Source organism: Delphinapterus leucas, chromosome 4 (assembly GCF_059928025.1).
Source record: "Delphinapterus leucas isolate spDelLeu-1000000601 "Yukka" chromosome 4, BTC_Dleu_Yukka2, whole genome shotgun sequence".
In the NCBI taxonomy this organism is placed as follows: domain Eukaryota; kingdom Metazoa; phylum Chordata; class Mammalia; order Artiodactyla; family Monodontidae; genus Delphinapterus; species Delphinapterus leucas.
The window spans coordinates 18,338,088-18,353,698 of NC_143132.1; the positions used below are offsets into that span (position 1 = coordinate 18,338,088).

At 36.5% G+C, this 15,611-nt stretch overlaps 1 protein-coding gene across 1 annotated transcript in view; it reads left to right on the top strand.

Annotated features, from left to right (window-relative positions):
• Window positions 1–4,384: 4,384 nt before the first annotated feature.
• CYYR1 (cysteine and tyrosine rich 1) overlaps window positions 4,385–15,611 on the top strand; it is a 106,877-nt gene continuing 95,650 nt past the window's right edge. Inside the window, exons 1-2 of the mRNA XM_022573134.2 lie at window positions 4,385–5,041; window positions 10,263–10,365. Of these exons, the coding sequence (XP_022428842.2) occupies window positions 4,642–5,041; window positions 10,263–10,365 (503 nt within the window). The 5' untranslated portion in view covers window positions 4,385–4,641. The remainder of the gene's footprint in view (window positions 5,042–10,262; window positions 10,366–15,611) is intronic.

The window sequence follows — 15,611 nt, forward strand, 5'->3', positions numbered from 1 at the left end:
ATCTAGTGATGAGATGTTGATTTCTAATACCATTATCCATTAAAAGGAACCAGGACTCCTCAGAGAAAGACTGATTCCAGGGCTGGGGAAGGTAAGATTCAATATGGACCTGGAACATCTTTTATATCAGGAAGTTAAAAGAAGTGCCTGAAGCAATTATGGGATGTGTCACAAGGACACAGGAGCTAGTTTGAAGGGACTCCACTGGCCAAATATGGGAGATTTTGAGATTAATAAATTATAAACCCTCAAAAATTAGGAATTCATGAGTCCTTATTGATGATCAATCAATCAATCAATAAAGGAGAAGCATTCTTGTTTTGAATGCCAAGTGCCAATTGGCCAATGCAGAGACAGATTTGGAGTTTGAAAAATCATCATTCTGCAACCATCACAGTAGAGACTGCTTCAAGCAAAAAACATTCATACGTGTTAAATCTAAGGAGGAGAGGGATTTTGCTGAAGAGCAGGACGTTTGGGAGGCTTAATGCATTCCCACAGATTGCATATTACTAGGAAAGGAAAAAGCAGCAACTATATAGTAGAAATTTCCCATAAACTGACCCATACACTAAAGTATTTGGGGGAAAGAGATATGATGTATGCAGCTTACTCTCAAATGGTTCAGTAAAACAATAATGCATACACATATATAGAAAAAGAGCAAATGCTAAACAAATGGGACAAAGTGTTAACGATTGGTGAATCTGAGTGAAGGAAACATGGGTGTCTTTGTACTACTCTTGAAGATTTTCTGTTTGACATTATTTCCAAATAGAAAATTTACAAAAAAGCAAAAAATAAATCTACACAAATGTCATTGTTTCATCATCCTCTGAGTAAATGAAAGTGTCACAAATGATAGAACAAACAAGAAAATATCCAAATGGTAAAGTTTCCATCTTGTCCTTAGTCTTTCTTTGAATTAGGGACAGATTGTTGGATATTTTACACAAACTTAAAGAAATGATGAAACATCTGATTTAAATAGTTAAATAAAATAGGCTACATTATGTACTTAGTAGTGATACGAGTATATTTCCTCTAAAATGTGAATTTCTTACACTGCAGTCTTTTAAGAGCCAAGCATTTAATGCCACACAAGATGGATTACAGAATAAAATTACTTCCCTGTGGATAGACTTTTAAAACTAAATTAATATTTCAAAGCATATGGCTGTTACATGAATTTCTCCCAAATTTCCTTTGAAAAGCTAAGATGGTCATATTGAGCGGGAAAAAACCCTCAAACGCAAATCCCACTTTTAATTATGAGATACTCATCAGAAATCCTTGTGAGACGTAAAATTAGAACATTTAAAAGGTGATTTGCAGGGCTGTTAATAGCCGAACTATGGTGAAAATGTGAAGATGAGAAACAGCAGTATACTAAAATGGATATGAGCTAGAAAGAGAAACCTGGATTTAAAACCTGCTTCTTTCTCTTAGAAGTCACTTGAGGCAAGGGGCAAGATTCTCTAAGTCAGAATTTTCTAAACCAGTGGTTTGGTTCTAGTTGTGGTACCCAGCCAGCAGCATCCACATCAACCAGGAACTTTTTAGAAATGCAAATTCTCGGGTACCACCCTAAACCTACCAAATCGAGTGAGGTCCAGTGACCTGTGTTTTAACAGGCCCTGCAAGTGCTTCTGATACACACTAAACTTTCAGAATCATACTGCTAAGCTACAACAAAAATAACAGTAATAAAAATAGTAATAGTAATACAATCCATTTTAGGATTATGATGATTAAATGAGATATTACATATGTGGAAATGATTTCTAAACTGTAGCAAAAACTCTCATCATTAATGGTAGATTATTATTGTGTGACATAGAATTGTGAGAGAAAAATCTTAAAACCAATAGTACTTTGTGCTTTTATCAAACTGCCCTTCTACAAAACTTCAAAGAAGGTTAATTCCTTAAAACTTCCCACACTTGGTACTAGGTCTTGAACATAGGATTGCTCATTAAGCTTTATTGATGCTATCTGAAATAAGTTCAGTTGACCAACGTCATTGGCAAGTATTTTATCTCTTGTTTTTGATATGGTCAAACTGGGAATTTTAAACGTCACTGAAACCAACCAAGCTATTAATTTTGAAAGACAATTTAGCTTCTGTGTTTAGGGGCAGATGCTCTGCTTTGGAGTTACACTATCGGGCACCACTCATTGCTGTGTGACTTTGGCAAAGTTATTTACCCACGCTGGGCCTCCTGACTTTGCTCATAGAACAAGGGTGATAATAATAATAGTATCCACCTCAATGGGCTGTTGAGAGTATTCATTGAAATTTTAAAGAACTTAAAAATGACCCTGGTACACAACATTCAATATTCTTTCTACGCCCTGAATGCCATACTTAGTTCATCTCCCTTTTACTTCTTCATTTTTTCCCTCCTTGCTTTCTTTTGGGTTTTATGCCCATGTCTGCATGAACACTTTCTTTTCTTGGCATCTGCACATCTTTTAATGAAGATGAAGACCAGACACACATAGAAACCTTAAATGTACATAAAATGACGTATATACTCTTATCTCCTATTATGAATTAGCATAGCTTTTGAAATATCAACTTCTTTGAGGTAAAATGTACATACACTAAAACATACACATTTTAAGTATACTGTTAAGTGTACAATTCCATGACTTCAGCACATGTATACACCTGTAGAATAGCCACCATTATCGAGATATAGAACATTTCCATCACCCCAAAACAGTTCCCTCATGACCTTCTGCCATCAATCTCTTCCTACACATACCCTCAGGCAACCATTCATCTGCTTTCTGTCACTATAGATTAATTGTGCCTTTCTAGAATTTCATATAAACAAAATAACACAGTAATTTGTTTGTGTCTGGCTTCTTTGCTCAGCATATTGTTAGCAGAGATTTATCCGTGTTGTTGCATGTACTTCAAACTTTCTTTTATTGCTGAGTAGTGTTTCATTGTATGGATATAGCACAATCTGTTTATCCATGGGTTACTTCCAGTTTTTTTTTCCCATTTTTCTTCTTAACTATATATCTTATGGATTTTCCCCATCATTTTAAAGTTCATATATAACATGCACATATCCTAATTTACTTAATTGTTTTACCTCTGTTGGACATGTAGGCTCTTTATCGTGTTTTAAAATGATAATAAGCACTGTTATAAATATCTTCATGAACTCAAATATTAATGGAATCCGATTTGGGAATACGATTCTTGGACTATAGTCTTTATCTTTCAATGGTTTAGAAATATTTTCACTCTCTTTTAAATTCCAAGGTTGCAAATGAGAAGTTTAATGTCTGTCTGATTCTTTTTCTAAGAGACTTTTTAAAACTTATATATCAAAATTTATATGATTTTAATTTATACAAGTTCAAGTAGGTCTTGGGGATATGTATATATGCATGCCTCTTTAAAAAAAAATTTTGGAACTCACCATTTTACATCAGAAAATTCAAATATTATTATAGCTCAGAATTTAAAAAAAAATCTTTGCTGTTTGCTTCTTCATTTTTGTTTCTTCAAAAACTGCTTCGAGCCTGCATATTATTCTCATTTGGGGCCTCCTCTCTATGGGCCTTGGAGTATTTTTAAATATTTTTATCCATGATTTCCTCACCTTTATACTTCTTCTCTATGTTACGAATATGCGCTCTATTTGATTGAACAGTCTAAGTTGTTTTTGAACGTGACCATTTTATAATTTTTCTGTAATTTTTTTAAAAAACTCAAGTCAAGCTTTATTTTACTTTCCAGAAACTGTGAGGCTGTAGGACCAAGGGATGAAGTTTCTCAGAAGCCCAGGATTAAATGTTTGGATTCTAACTTAAGGGCAACAGGAAGCCACTGAGTTTTAAACAGGTGAATGAATGTGATTAAATCTGTAGTTTAAGAAGAAATAATCTAGCTTCAGTCTGGCTGATCTCCCTTGAGGCAGGAGAATGGTTATCATGGAGACTACAAGAGCCTATATTAGGGCAGAAATGGAGGCCAAAATGCAAATTCATTTGAGTGGGTATTAGGTGTACAATCAGTGGTACTTGGTGATAGACTGGTTATTGTGGCTGAGGGAGAAGGAGAAATTGACCAGGCTTCTTGTTGGACCTGGTGGATGGTTAGCTCTGCAATGATGCATAAAACACAGTAGGAAGCTCAAGTGATGTTTATTTTGGAGGCGATGTATCATTGCATCCTCTAATACCCATGTAGCAGTATATTTATAAATTCCTAGAGGAGGACTGACTAAAGTGTTTGTGCATTTGAATTTTGATACATATTGCCACAGTGCTCTCCTTAAACCATTCACTGTTTCTGTACTTTCCAATTCTCCTAGGTTTTCCTCACTGGTTTTCTTTGTCTAACATCTTAAACCCTGAAAATTCCCTTCATTTGTGTAAAGATAAAATACAAAGCTTTTCTTCATCCATTACTTCCAAAGGAAAAATTGGAGTGGAGAGCAGGGCGATAAAGGAGCTTATTAAACTCCGTGTCGATAGCCAAAGCAAAGGGTTAGAAAAAGTTCCTTCAGGAGAGGACCAAGCTCCTCGAGTCACTCTATAGAAGGAAGAACTGGAGCGTGGGGAGGAGTCGGGGCCACCCCCGCCCCCAGCCTCACGTAGGTGCCACCCGCGGAGATGAAATGTGAGCCCGGGTGGCCGAGGACGCTGCATCGGCCGCTTAGCCCGCCGCCCGAGCGCCGCGGGGACAGACAAAGAGACCTCCGCCCCAGCGCAGCCCCGCGCGGCGGCCCGGGCTCCCCTCGAAAGCTCCCAGGGCGATGGCCAGGTCTCCGCGCCACCCGGCTCTCCAGAGCGCTGCCCTCTCCATCTGACCGCCCTCCAGCTCCCGCATCCCCTCCCGGTGCCGGGCTCTCCCTTGGCTCCCAGCCCTCTCTACAGACCTGTCTGTCTGTCTCTCTGTCCATCTCTGTCCAGGCGCGCAACCTCCGGCCACCGGCTTGGATGGACGCGCGGAGGGTCCCCGGGTGTCCAGGGGTCTTGCTTCCGAAGTTGGTCCTGCTCTTTGTCTACGCAGGTCAGTGACCTAGGGCGGCGGGAGAGGGGAAGGGGGCTCGGGGCGGCGCTGGGGTCACACTCCGAGCAAACACGGGTTGGGCGGGATGCACGGGACCATGGTGAGAGGTCAGAGACTGTGTGGTCCCCGCAGGCAGGAACAGAAGCCTGCGCCCGCGCTCTGCAGCCCTGGGCTTGACCTCCACGCGGTTGTTTTGTCCCTTTCCTTACACGTTTCCTTTTTTTTTTTTTTTCTTATCCTTTCTCTCTCTCCGCGAAGCAGCTACCCGCAACCCCACATTTAGGGGTTTTTGTTTTTATTTTCTGGATAGCGTGCATTTTTTCCAGTCGTATCCAGGACTCGGGAATTTGGGGTGAGGGTGGAGACTGAGCTGTGCGAGGAAAGCATGTTTTTTGAAAAGCACCTGAAGTTAGGGAGGCATCGCTGAGGTTTCAAATAAACTAATCTGATGACTTTTCCATTTCGGTAAATGCTACCCACTGGCCCCTCCACCTCCACATTCCTAATATTCCGGATTTTCCCTTTCAGAAATAAAAAAGCCTTAGACCTCTGTTTTTCTTCTTTAGAAGATGATCCTCAAGTGTGGTGGACAGGGTAATTGGAAGCTCTGAGTTGAAATATAGGGTTTTCGAGAGGCATAAATTCACCCAGAATCTGATCTGTTTTCGCTGAATTTGTTAAGTGCTTGCTTATAGGTGAAGGGCATCTCATTTCCCTCATCCTAATTATTCTTAGAGAGAATTGCTAATAATTGATGAAGCAAAGCAGTTTTCTTGTTTTGTGACTGATGCTGAGCCCAAAATGGCCTTTCATTGGCTATTCATGTATAAAGTTAATTACACATGCGGCTTTGTATCCGCTTCATATTTTAAAAAACAGGATAAAAGCAGAGTTCTTTGTAAATGTTTTCATGTCTCTAACTTCCTATGACAAACACCACAGGCTTACCTATGACCTTGCAGTAGTAAGTTTATGTATAGCACTGTGCTGGCCTTTTGATACTTACAATGATATTGCAACCAAAATGAAGACGTTCTTCAACATTCTTACCTGAACATCAGTAGAACTGAATTTCTCATTCAACCTTGCCAGAAATGAATCACAATAACTTCTATAGAAGTTTCCAATCTGTTTATTAAAATGTAAATTAGTGTCTGCCTATAAGTTGTTTTAAAGATATTTTATTGTAGGGGAATAGCTGACCTTCAAATACAGAAATTTATAAAATAGAAAAAGTACTTTCTATTTAATGAGGATAGTCCACATTATAATGTTTTTCCAGCACTACTTAAGTCATATGATATTTTTAGAATGTGAGAGTCTAACAGAATCAATTGCATTAATATTTGTGTTATATTAAAATCTTAATGTTAAATTAAAATGTTAAATTAAAATTAGTTCATTTGAAACAATGATAATTCTTTCCACTTCTTCTGTTTACCAAAAGAAAACAAAAATAAGAAAATAGAACACAGCAGATGAAACTTTAATTCCCTTACTCATCTTTAGTCACACCACTGAACAACTTTTTCTTGTTCTTTTGTCCATTTTATTCTCTTTGGTGAGCCGAATGCTTCTAATTTGCACTTTTCCTTCCCTTCTTCCTGTTCCCCCAATGTTAAGTGCACAGCACCCCCAGGATTCAGGAAACCCGCCCAGCTGGCCAGCAGCAAGCTTGATCAGTTTGAAAAGTTTTCATTCCATTCATTTCTTCTCTCCATCCGCATCCCTCCCTAGTACACTACAAAGTCATTGCAAGCCAATACTAGGTCGCGTTATCATCTTTGATAAGAAATGATTAGCTAATGTGCTTTTGATATTAATTCCTGAACTCTATTTCAGAGGCCTTTTTATGCTTGCCGTATTCACTCAGCTAATACTTATGGAATGAGACGTGTTGAATGATACGTAGGACAGAGGCCATGCTTTGAGTCTTGCCTGGGAGATCAGGTGTGCCCTTTACTCTAAGGTATAAAAAGCTGTATTATAGGAGAGATACACCATGTGCTCTAGGTGTTTGAAGGAGACCTTATTGCTGGCTTAGGAGGATATGCTCCATGAAGATAATGTCTATTTTGTTTAGCATAATATTCTCAGAGACTAGCAAAACACCTGGCCCATAAGAGGAACTCAGGAAATATTTGCTCAGAGAAATTAAATTGAGGAGGACATTTTAGGACCTACACCTTTGAATTAGAGGAAGCCTTGGACATAGGAGATGTAGTAGGATAGATGTGAACAAAGGCAAAAATCATGAGATTTTTATATGCAAAAACAGATAACACAGTTGGGTTGGAACTAAGAGGTAAGGCTGGAAGTGAGGATTGGGATGAAATGGGGGAACACGGAAGAAATAGAATTAATCCAGATATGCTGTTAAATAAATTGCCAGCTTTAATGGGACAAAAACCTATGTAGGTGCACTGTCCGTAACCTGAATTATTTTCTCCAAGGAAAATGCATTAAATACAGGTTCCATTCGTTAAGGAAATAACAGCAAGGTTTCTATACCTGAAGCATCGTGTCTGACTGTGGAGTCACTTTGGGGAAGGGATTCAATCAAGTGTTTATATTATTATCCAACTCCCACTGCAGGCTACAAAGACAGGATTTGGCCAAGGTTTTAACCTTCCCAACCCTAGCCAGTGATTTCTGTCTCCTCCCTTTCCTTCCTTTCTGATCCTTAGCTATAGATTACAAGAGCCAATTCTGAGCAAGTGCTTGGAGCCAGATGCTTTCCTGTACTACACATTTCTTAAGATGGGAGTGGGGAAGCTTCTTCCAGATGCTGCCTTTAACTAAAGTCATTGACAAAAATTGGAACTAGCTAATTTTCAAGGATGTTAACTTGAATATTAGTAATAATATTATTTATCTTCTGAGGGCCATTGGGATGTTTCATGCTTTTACACGTGAGAAAATGCTTCTGTACTGTCCAAACTGTGATCTTTATAGGATTATTCTCAAATAAACCGGAGAAAGCAACTAACATATCAAAATAAGTTTGAGGTGTGGTTGACCCCCCAATTTGGAAATGTGTTTGTGAATGTATTTGCCATACTATTAAACCTTCCCTTTTCAGTTGTTTAATTCTGGGAAGTAGACAAGAGTACTGGAAAATGCCATAAAAATAATGAACAATGTGTGGCAGGATCTAGATGTTTGCTGCAGGTATAATCCAGCTTCTTGGCTACAAGATTTGGGGCTTGGTTTCCTGTAACATTGGCTCAAAATATTTTGATAACACCATGTCCTTACAATAGCAGTAATTGAATCTTCGATAATCATGGAGAGCTTAATAAGATGTCACTGTCTTGGGCATTATGCAAAAGCCACCCCATGAAGCTATTTAAAAATTACTTGTCCTGCTCTGACAGAATAAGGCGGGGTGTCAGCTCTCCCACTATCTGAACGGCTTTTAAGAGCATAAAGCAAAACATCCCAGCTAAGTGCTTGAGATAACTGACTAGTCTAAATATTTGACTTAATTAAACAGTACTAAAAATAAAAGCTATAGAAATTCCCTGGGAAAATGATAAAATAAACTGCAAAAAGCAGACACTGTCAATAAATCATTAGATTGTGTTTTCTGCCCTCAAAATTTTGGATTTAAGTAGAGTTACTGAATCTTACAAAGGTAGTTATTTTTCCCTTTCATGTCTTCTTACCACATCCCAGAAGAAAACATTAAGGTTTCTTCATTTATGAAGTAGAATAAAATTGAGGAAAAGAAAACATGAACTTTTGACTTGTTCCACAGAGGCCATGCATTATTGATAAAGGTGAAAGAACTTTGCTGGGTTTTGATCGCATCAATTTGTAAAGAATCATCTTGTCAGGGAGGTGATTTAAAAGCAAAATCTGTATTTTCCTCTCTAGACAAATCAATTACATGGACATGTAGGCATATATATAACATTTGCACTTTTATGTTATGACTTTGACAGAAAAGCAAAAGTCTTATATAATTTAGATAGTAGTTATTACCTTCAGAGATTGAGTTGGAAATGACCTATTTTGTGATTCTTGAACATGTACCTTAAATTATCAGACTGTACTTAATGTTTTCCTACATGTACCTGAAACTCACATATCCATTGTAATTTATACTACTGATTATAACTAAATGATAACCTTAACTTGTTAAACATAAATCATTTAGGAAGAATTTTTTAAAGGTAGGGTAATTTTTATTTAACATTTTGGTATAATTTTCCTTGCCAAAAACATGGAAAAAAAGACAATAATTTGGTTTTGTCAGCTCTGGTATGTCCTTTTTAATCACAAAATACATTTCCCTTTTCACATAGTGCTGTTTCATAGCTTATTGATTCTTTTTTTTTTTTTTTTTTTGCGGTACGCGGGCCTCTCACTGTCGTGGCCTCTCCCGTTGTGGAGCACAGGCTCCGGACATGCAGGCTCAGTGGCCATGGCTCACGGGCCCAGCCGCTCCGCGGCACGTGGGATCCTCCAGGACCGGGGCCCGAACCTGTGTCCCCTGAATCGGCAGGCGGACTCTCAACCACTGCGCCACGAGGGAAGCCCTCATAGCTTATTGATTCTTAAATCTGGCATCAAATAAACTCTTAATTATTCACCAGTGAATTATCTATAAGAACTTTCCCCCACAGCTAACTAACTCACTATCTTCCAATCCAAATGGATTAACAGGATGTGCAGACTCATCTGTGGTACCTTATGTATACAAACTGTAATTACGAAGGTAAAAAAACTGTAGAGAAAGGGAAGCATATAATGCATTGTGGTGAAAAATATACATTACTTAATTATTATCTCCAGTTGATATTATTCGTTTTAACAACACTTTCCATTAAATGTAGTTGAGAGTAGCACCCTAAAGTCAAAAGAATTTATCATTTAAAAATTATTGCAAGAACTCTGTTGACGAATTTAATGTCTGATTAGTTGGATCATTCATTCCTCCCTTCAATGTCTCATTCAACCAACTCTGACTACCAATTATGGTGCTCGATGGAGGAGGTTCAAAGACTGGTCTTTGCCTTTTCCAGATTTATGTCTAATAAGGAAGGAAGACTAGTTTAGGTGCTTACAAATGTTTTAGAATTGTAAGCACGTAAAATGAAAGTCTAAATGTGCTAAAGAGTGGTCATTGACTGATCAAGATGTGAAATAGAGTGATTTTTCGTGAAGGTGGGATTTTCAGAAATGTAACTGCACGGATATGGTTTTTATTTTGTAGAGGATTGCCTTGCTCAGTGTGGCAAAGACTGCAAATCTTACTGCTGTGATGGAACCACACCCTACTGTTGCTCCTACTATGCCTATATTGGGAATATTCTCTCGTGAGTATTAATCGAATTTGGCCATATTGATACTTTTTCCCTTGCCCGGTTATGTTTTCAAAAAGTACTAAGTTATAGTTATGAGTAGGAAATTCTACGATTGGTTGTTGACATAAAATCTTTACTGGAGACACTCAATACTCATCACTATCTAGTGTATTGTATTATTTAACTAAATGTTCAAATTAATATACAAAATAAATTGCTTTTGTTATAAGGGAGTTTAAAGAATATTTTTTATTGTCTAATTTGCTTTATGATAATAATAATGTAATAGTAATAATAATGTTTTAACTAGACCATATTCATATATTGATCATTTTTTAACATTGTAAACTATATTTTTTTATCCGCTTTGTTGAAGGATTAGTAAGTTAGAATTTGTCATTTAATGATAGCCAGTTTATTTTGCCACGCATATATTTGTCTGACTCAGCCAGCAGATATCAGGGAAAAGAGACATTATGAATAAAAAACTGTTGGGATATGAAACGTCAGTTTTCTACATGATGCATCTAAAGCAACTTTGGGAAACAAGATTAGAGCCCAAGAAATCTAGCCTCAACAGGGTAAAGTGATAACCGACTACAAAAATCAATGAAACATACATGCAGAGAAGGTGTTAAGTATTTCTCCCTAACAAATTAAGGATTTATTTTAGAGATGCTTCTAGGCGAAGGGAAATGGACGAGCAGAAGTTGTCTTCAGGGTTGTATGTCTGAGGACTGTGCAACTCTCTGTTCCTCTACACACACCATCAAGTTGAGAAATAGAAGGTAGAGAATAGGAACATAAGAATTTCACCCATGGGTGACCATCACCCATGGCTTTCAGGAGTCTGCATTTTGTATTTTTCAAGTGACTGTCAGGATGATTTGAAGGCTGCTCCATTGTGACTTAACTTGTGTTTTATGAAGGCTTACGTGGAGCCAGGAAAGATTAGGCAATAAGTGATGTGTGCCTGGCTATTTTAAGCATATACCCATTGAGATGGCTTATAAGTCATCCTCGGTTTCCTGAGAATAGAAAACCTGGCATCGCATAGACTTTCTAGAATCAAAGTGGGGCTGATCTTAGAGATCATGTCTCCATGAATAAGGCCAGAAAGAATCATACTTCAGGATATTCTTGAAGACTGTCATGGCGATGGCAGAAATGTCAGGCTGTAATAAAGATTGATGAACAGAATTTAAGCATTCTTTGAAATGCAAATAAACTCTAAAATGTTTTAATTTTTTCTCATAGAAGATTTGGTGGAAAAACATTAAATCCCTTTACATTTAGAAAACAGTCAGAATCAGCTTAGAATATAAATACATAATGATGTTTCTCATTTGTATATCACTTCATAATTTTTAAGTAAATTAAAATACTTCATTACTAAATTCAAATTTGATTTTTCCAATGATCTCCACATGCCAGAGGCTGTTGTTACAGGTAGATGTGTGAGTGGGCCCCAAAGGTGGTATAGATTTGAAGAACCTGGTGTCAGAATGACTCTGATTCTTTGGTCCTGTGGCTCCTGGCCCATTTCTCTGCCCACTAACTACATCACAATGTGTGTGTTGTGCCCTTTTTCTCACCTCATAGATACCTCCACCCTGATAAATATATAGAGAAGACATAATTACTTACTAATCAAAATAGTTAAAATTTTTTTAATTTATAGTTGTGCTTTACATGTTTTATATTTGCAATCAGATTCATTTTTTATGGTACCTATTCTTAGAATTAATTTTATCACTTGGTTAAAGTAAAGAATTCATTGAGTTATATCTTTATCTGGGTTATTAGGGCCATGTACTTGCTATGTTTGAAAAAAAGAATTGTGTTTTTTGGAGGGCGGAAATAAACACAGATGGCATTATATTTCAGGCAGCTAAACTGAATTTTCTGTTCAAAATAGAAACCACTAAGTAAATCCCTTGCTAAACAATTCTTAGAGAAAAAAAAGAGCTTTAAAGTGTTTTCCCCACTGGATAAAGGAGAATACATTTTCAGGATTTCCAGTTATTGTTTAAGATTTGAAAAGAGTTAACTCCACCCAAAGCTTTTCTCTTTTTTGAGTTAGGGTGGGTGTGTGGGGTAGAGAAAGAGAAAATAATTCCAAGAATGCTTACAAAAGTTCTTTCATGCACATGTTTTCAAATATTGCTATTTTGGAACTCATATGCTATGCTTCTTCTCTTCCAAGCATCCAGGCACATTCTTAGTAAAATCATTTTAATCATCTTAACAGAGAATTTAATCTACGTGGTCATCAGTAAGGTAATAGGGAAGAAAGCAATAAACACAGTGGAATGTTTTGTATCCTAAATGAATAATTTTATAAATCTGGCTTCGAGTCTTGTTTATTTTCAAATAGAAAATGTCTTGGCTTAGCCTAAAATGAGCTAAAGAGAGTACAAAACACGATTTGGGTCATTCTAGACTGTGTGTAAATTGGTAAGGTAAGACACACTGGATCCTTCTTGCTGAGGCCTCTCTAAAATAATCAGAGTAGAGGTATTTAGCCCTTAATTCCATTTAGTTCAACTGCTCTTTCTAAACTTCTGCAAATTAACCGTCAAGATTTGTTTTCAAAGATATCACAAGAGCTATCTTTCAATTTACCTTTTATATAGCTGAAAAGTATTATTTTACTCAGGTCTCTCCCTTTTACCCCCTTTCTATCAGTTAGGAATTTGAAAATTTATTTGTGTCTTGTGAAAACAATTTAAAAATTAAACTTTAAAAATAACATATATACTTTTTAAAATTGAGATGTAATTGACGTGTAACATTATATTGGTTTCAGATGTACAACATAATGATTTGATATTTGTATATACTGCAAAATGAGCAATACAATAAGTCTATTTGACATAAATCTATTTAAAATGGCATGCCTACTTTTGCTCATTATGGTCACAGATATTGACTTCCATATAGAAAAGTAACTATTATTTTCCAGAATTTAAGAATAATTTTTGCAAAAGTCAGCATATACTGTGCAATCAGTTATTTACAAATTCATATTGAGTGCCTGTTACCATGGCAGCATAGGATCCAAAGATGAATAAATGATGTTCCCTGACCTTTACAATCTCACAGTCTTGTAAGAGAAGAAAATGTAGACAAATAATTCTTCATAGAATTAATCTATGAAGTGTTATCGAAGGGCTGAGAAGAGAGTAAGCAGCTAAATGTGTGTGTGTGTTTAGAAAGAGATGTTTAGAGAAAGTCTCATAAATATGAAATTTGAACAGAGTTTTAAAGAAAGAGTAGATATTTACATAAGTGGACAGTGAAGAAAGGGAAGAGCATTCCAGACAGAGACAGTGTCCCCTACAAAGGCAAAGATTTAAGAAAGAAAATGGTCAGTTTGGGAAAACCCATGTTGTTCAGTGTTGCTAGAAAAGGAAGGTTAAACTTTGAATATAACATACAAATAAATAGGTAAGACAAAAGATACATCCTTATTTTACAGACTTTTATTGGTAGACTACATTCTTTTATTGGTCATGTCTAACAAAACTAAAATAAAATAGTTCAGTATTTTTCTGGAAATAAGAGCTGGTTTTATGTAAAACGGACACACTCTTAGATACCACTAAGACAAGGGACAAAGGTGAGAAGGCACCAAATGAAGATTATTTTTACTCATTCCATAGAGAAAATATTTAGAGTGAACACTTTGAGATGTTACACTATTTAATACCATTTATGACAGAATATGTGACTGGAATTTTTTCTCCATTTTTGATCAGGAGTGTAACTACCTGACAATTAGAAACCTCACTGTGTTTGAAAATGAGAATTGGGCCAATTTACAAAGTAAACAATTTCTCATCAAACTGATTCTCAAACATTTCATCCAGCCACTTTTCTCCATGGAAAATAAACATTCTGTGATGAATATGGAAATGGGTATTTCACTTTTGCTGTTGATGAAATTTGACTGACATTTCCTAGAGATAGGATCCAACATAAAGATAAGGTTTATGGAGTATTCTTTAGAACTAGTAGAATTCAAGGGCTCAGAGGGTGCAATTGAGTGGCTAATTACCATTAGTAATGGGACAGACTAAAAGCAGGACTTTACTGAAAACGAAGAAAGACTGTTATGTGAATAGGAGAATAATTGTACAATATTGAACATGAACCAAATAATGACTGGGTTGGACATGGTGAGCCAGATGATAAGATGTAAAATTTGATCCTCTCATTCAGAAATAGATTTTTGCTTTTCCATGTTGCTTTCATAGAATGCAGATATGTCTAGGGATCCTTCAGTGTGCCATCTGGCCAACACAAAATTCCCACGGGGAAAAATCAAAAGAAAGAACTAATAATGGAGATGCTGGTGGGATTAAGTTTCTTTTCTTCTCAATGAAATGTAAAAGATGTATTGCCCGAAGTTTTGCAAAGACAGCTAATAAATATCACAACTGTGATGTTAGAACCATGTTATTCATGAAAGCAAAACTGAGTTAAAAGATAAAGGTTTCATATTTCCAAATGGCATTTGAGGTCCCATACTCACTAAGTAGCTGAGCATTCTGAATAAAATAAGTGAGGCTGTTCAAATAAGGACAGAAACGTAATACAGTTTGAAAGGCCTTTGGCATTGGTAAGAACATCATTTAAATTAAATGAATTAAAATGTTCTTAGGACTTAGATATGATAAAACACCTCTAAAAGGTACATTCTGAGCAAATCAAAGTTTGTGGGAGTCTTGTTTTTGTTTTAATAATGACAGAATGATAAATAACTAATATAATGTTAAAATGAATATGAACTTGATTTTAATGTTAATGAGGTGACTTTTGGAAAGCACCTGGGGATGGGAGCTGGTTGCCAGGGAAACCAACCATGTGATTAGGGGGTTGGGACTTTCAATCCCAACCCCTGGACCTCTAGGGAGGGAAGAGGGGCTGGAGATTGATTTCAGTATCAATGGCCAATGATTTAATCAATCGTGCCTTTGTAATGAAACCTCCATGAAAATGCAAAAGGACAGGGTTTAGAAAGCTGCCAGATTGGTGAATACATGGAGATTTGTGGAGAATGGCGTGCTCAGAGAACATTTTTTTTAGTTTAAGTAATTGAATTTAAAAAATTTAATGTAGTAACAGATAATGTTTGCTATAAGAAGAAAGTCATTGTTTCTCAGAAGACATGTATTTTATGTATTACATAAATACATTTTATGTATTATTAAGAGCAGATATAAATGTGTAGATATCTAAAAATTTTTGAATGT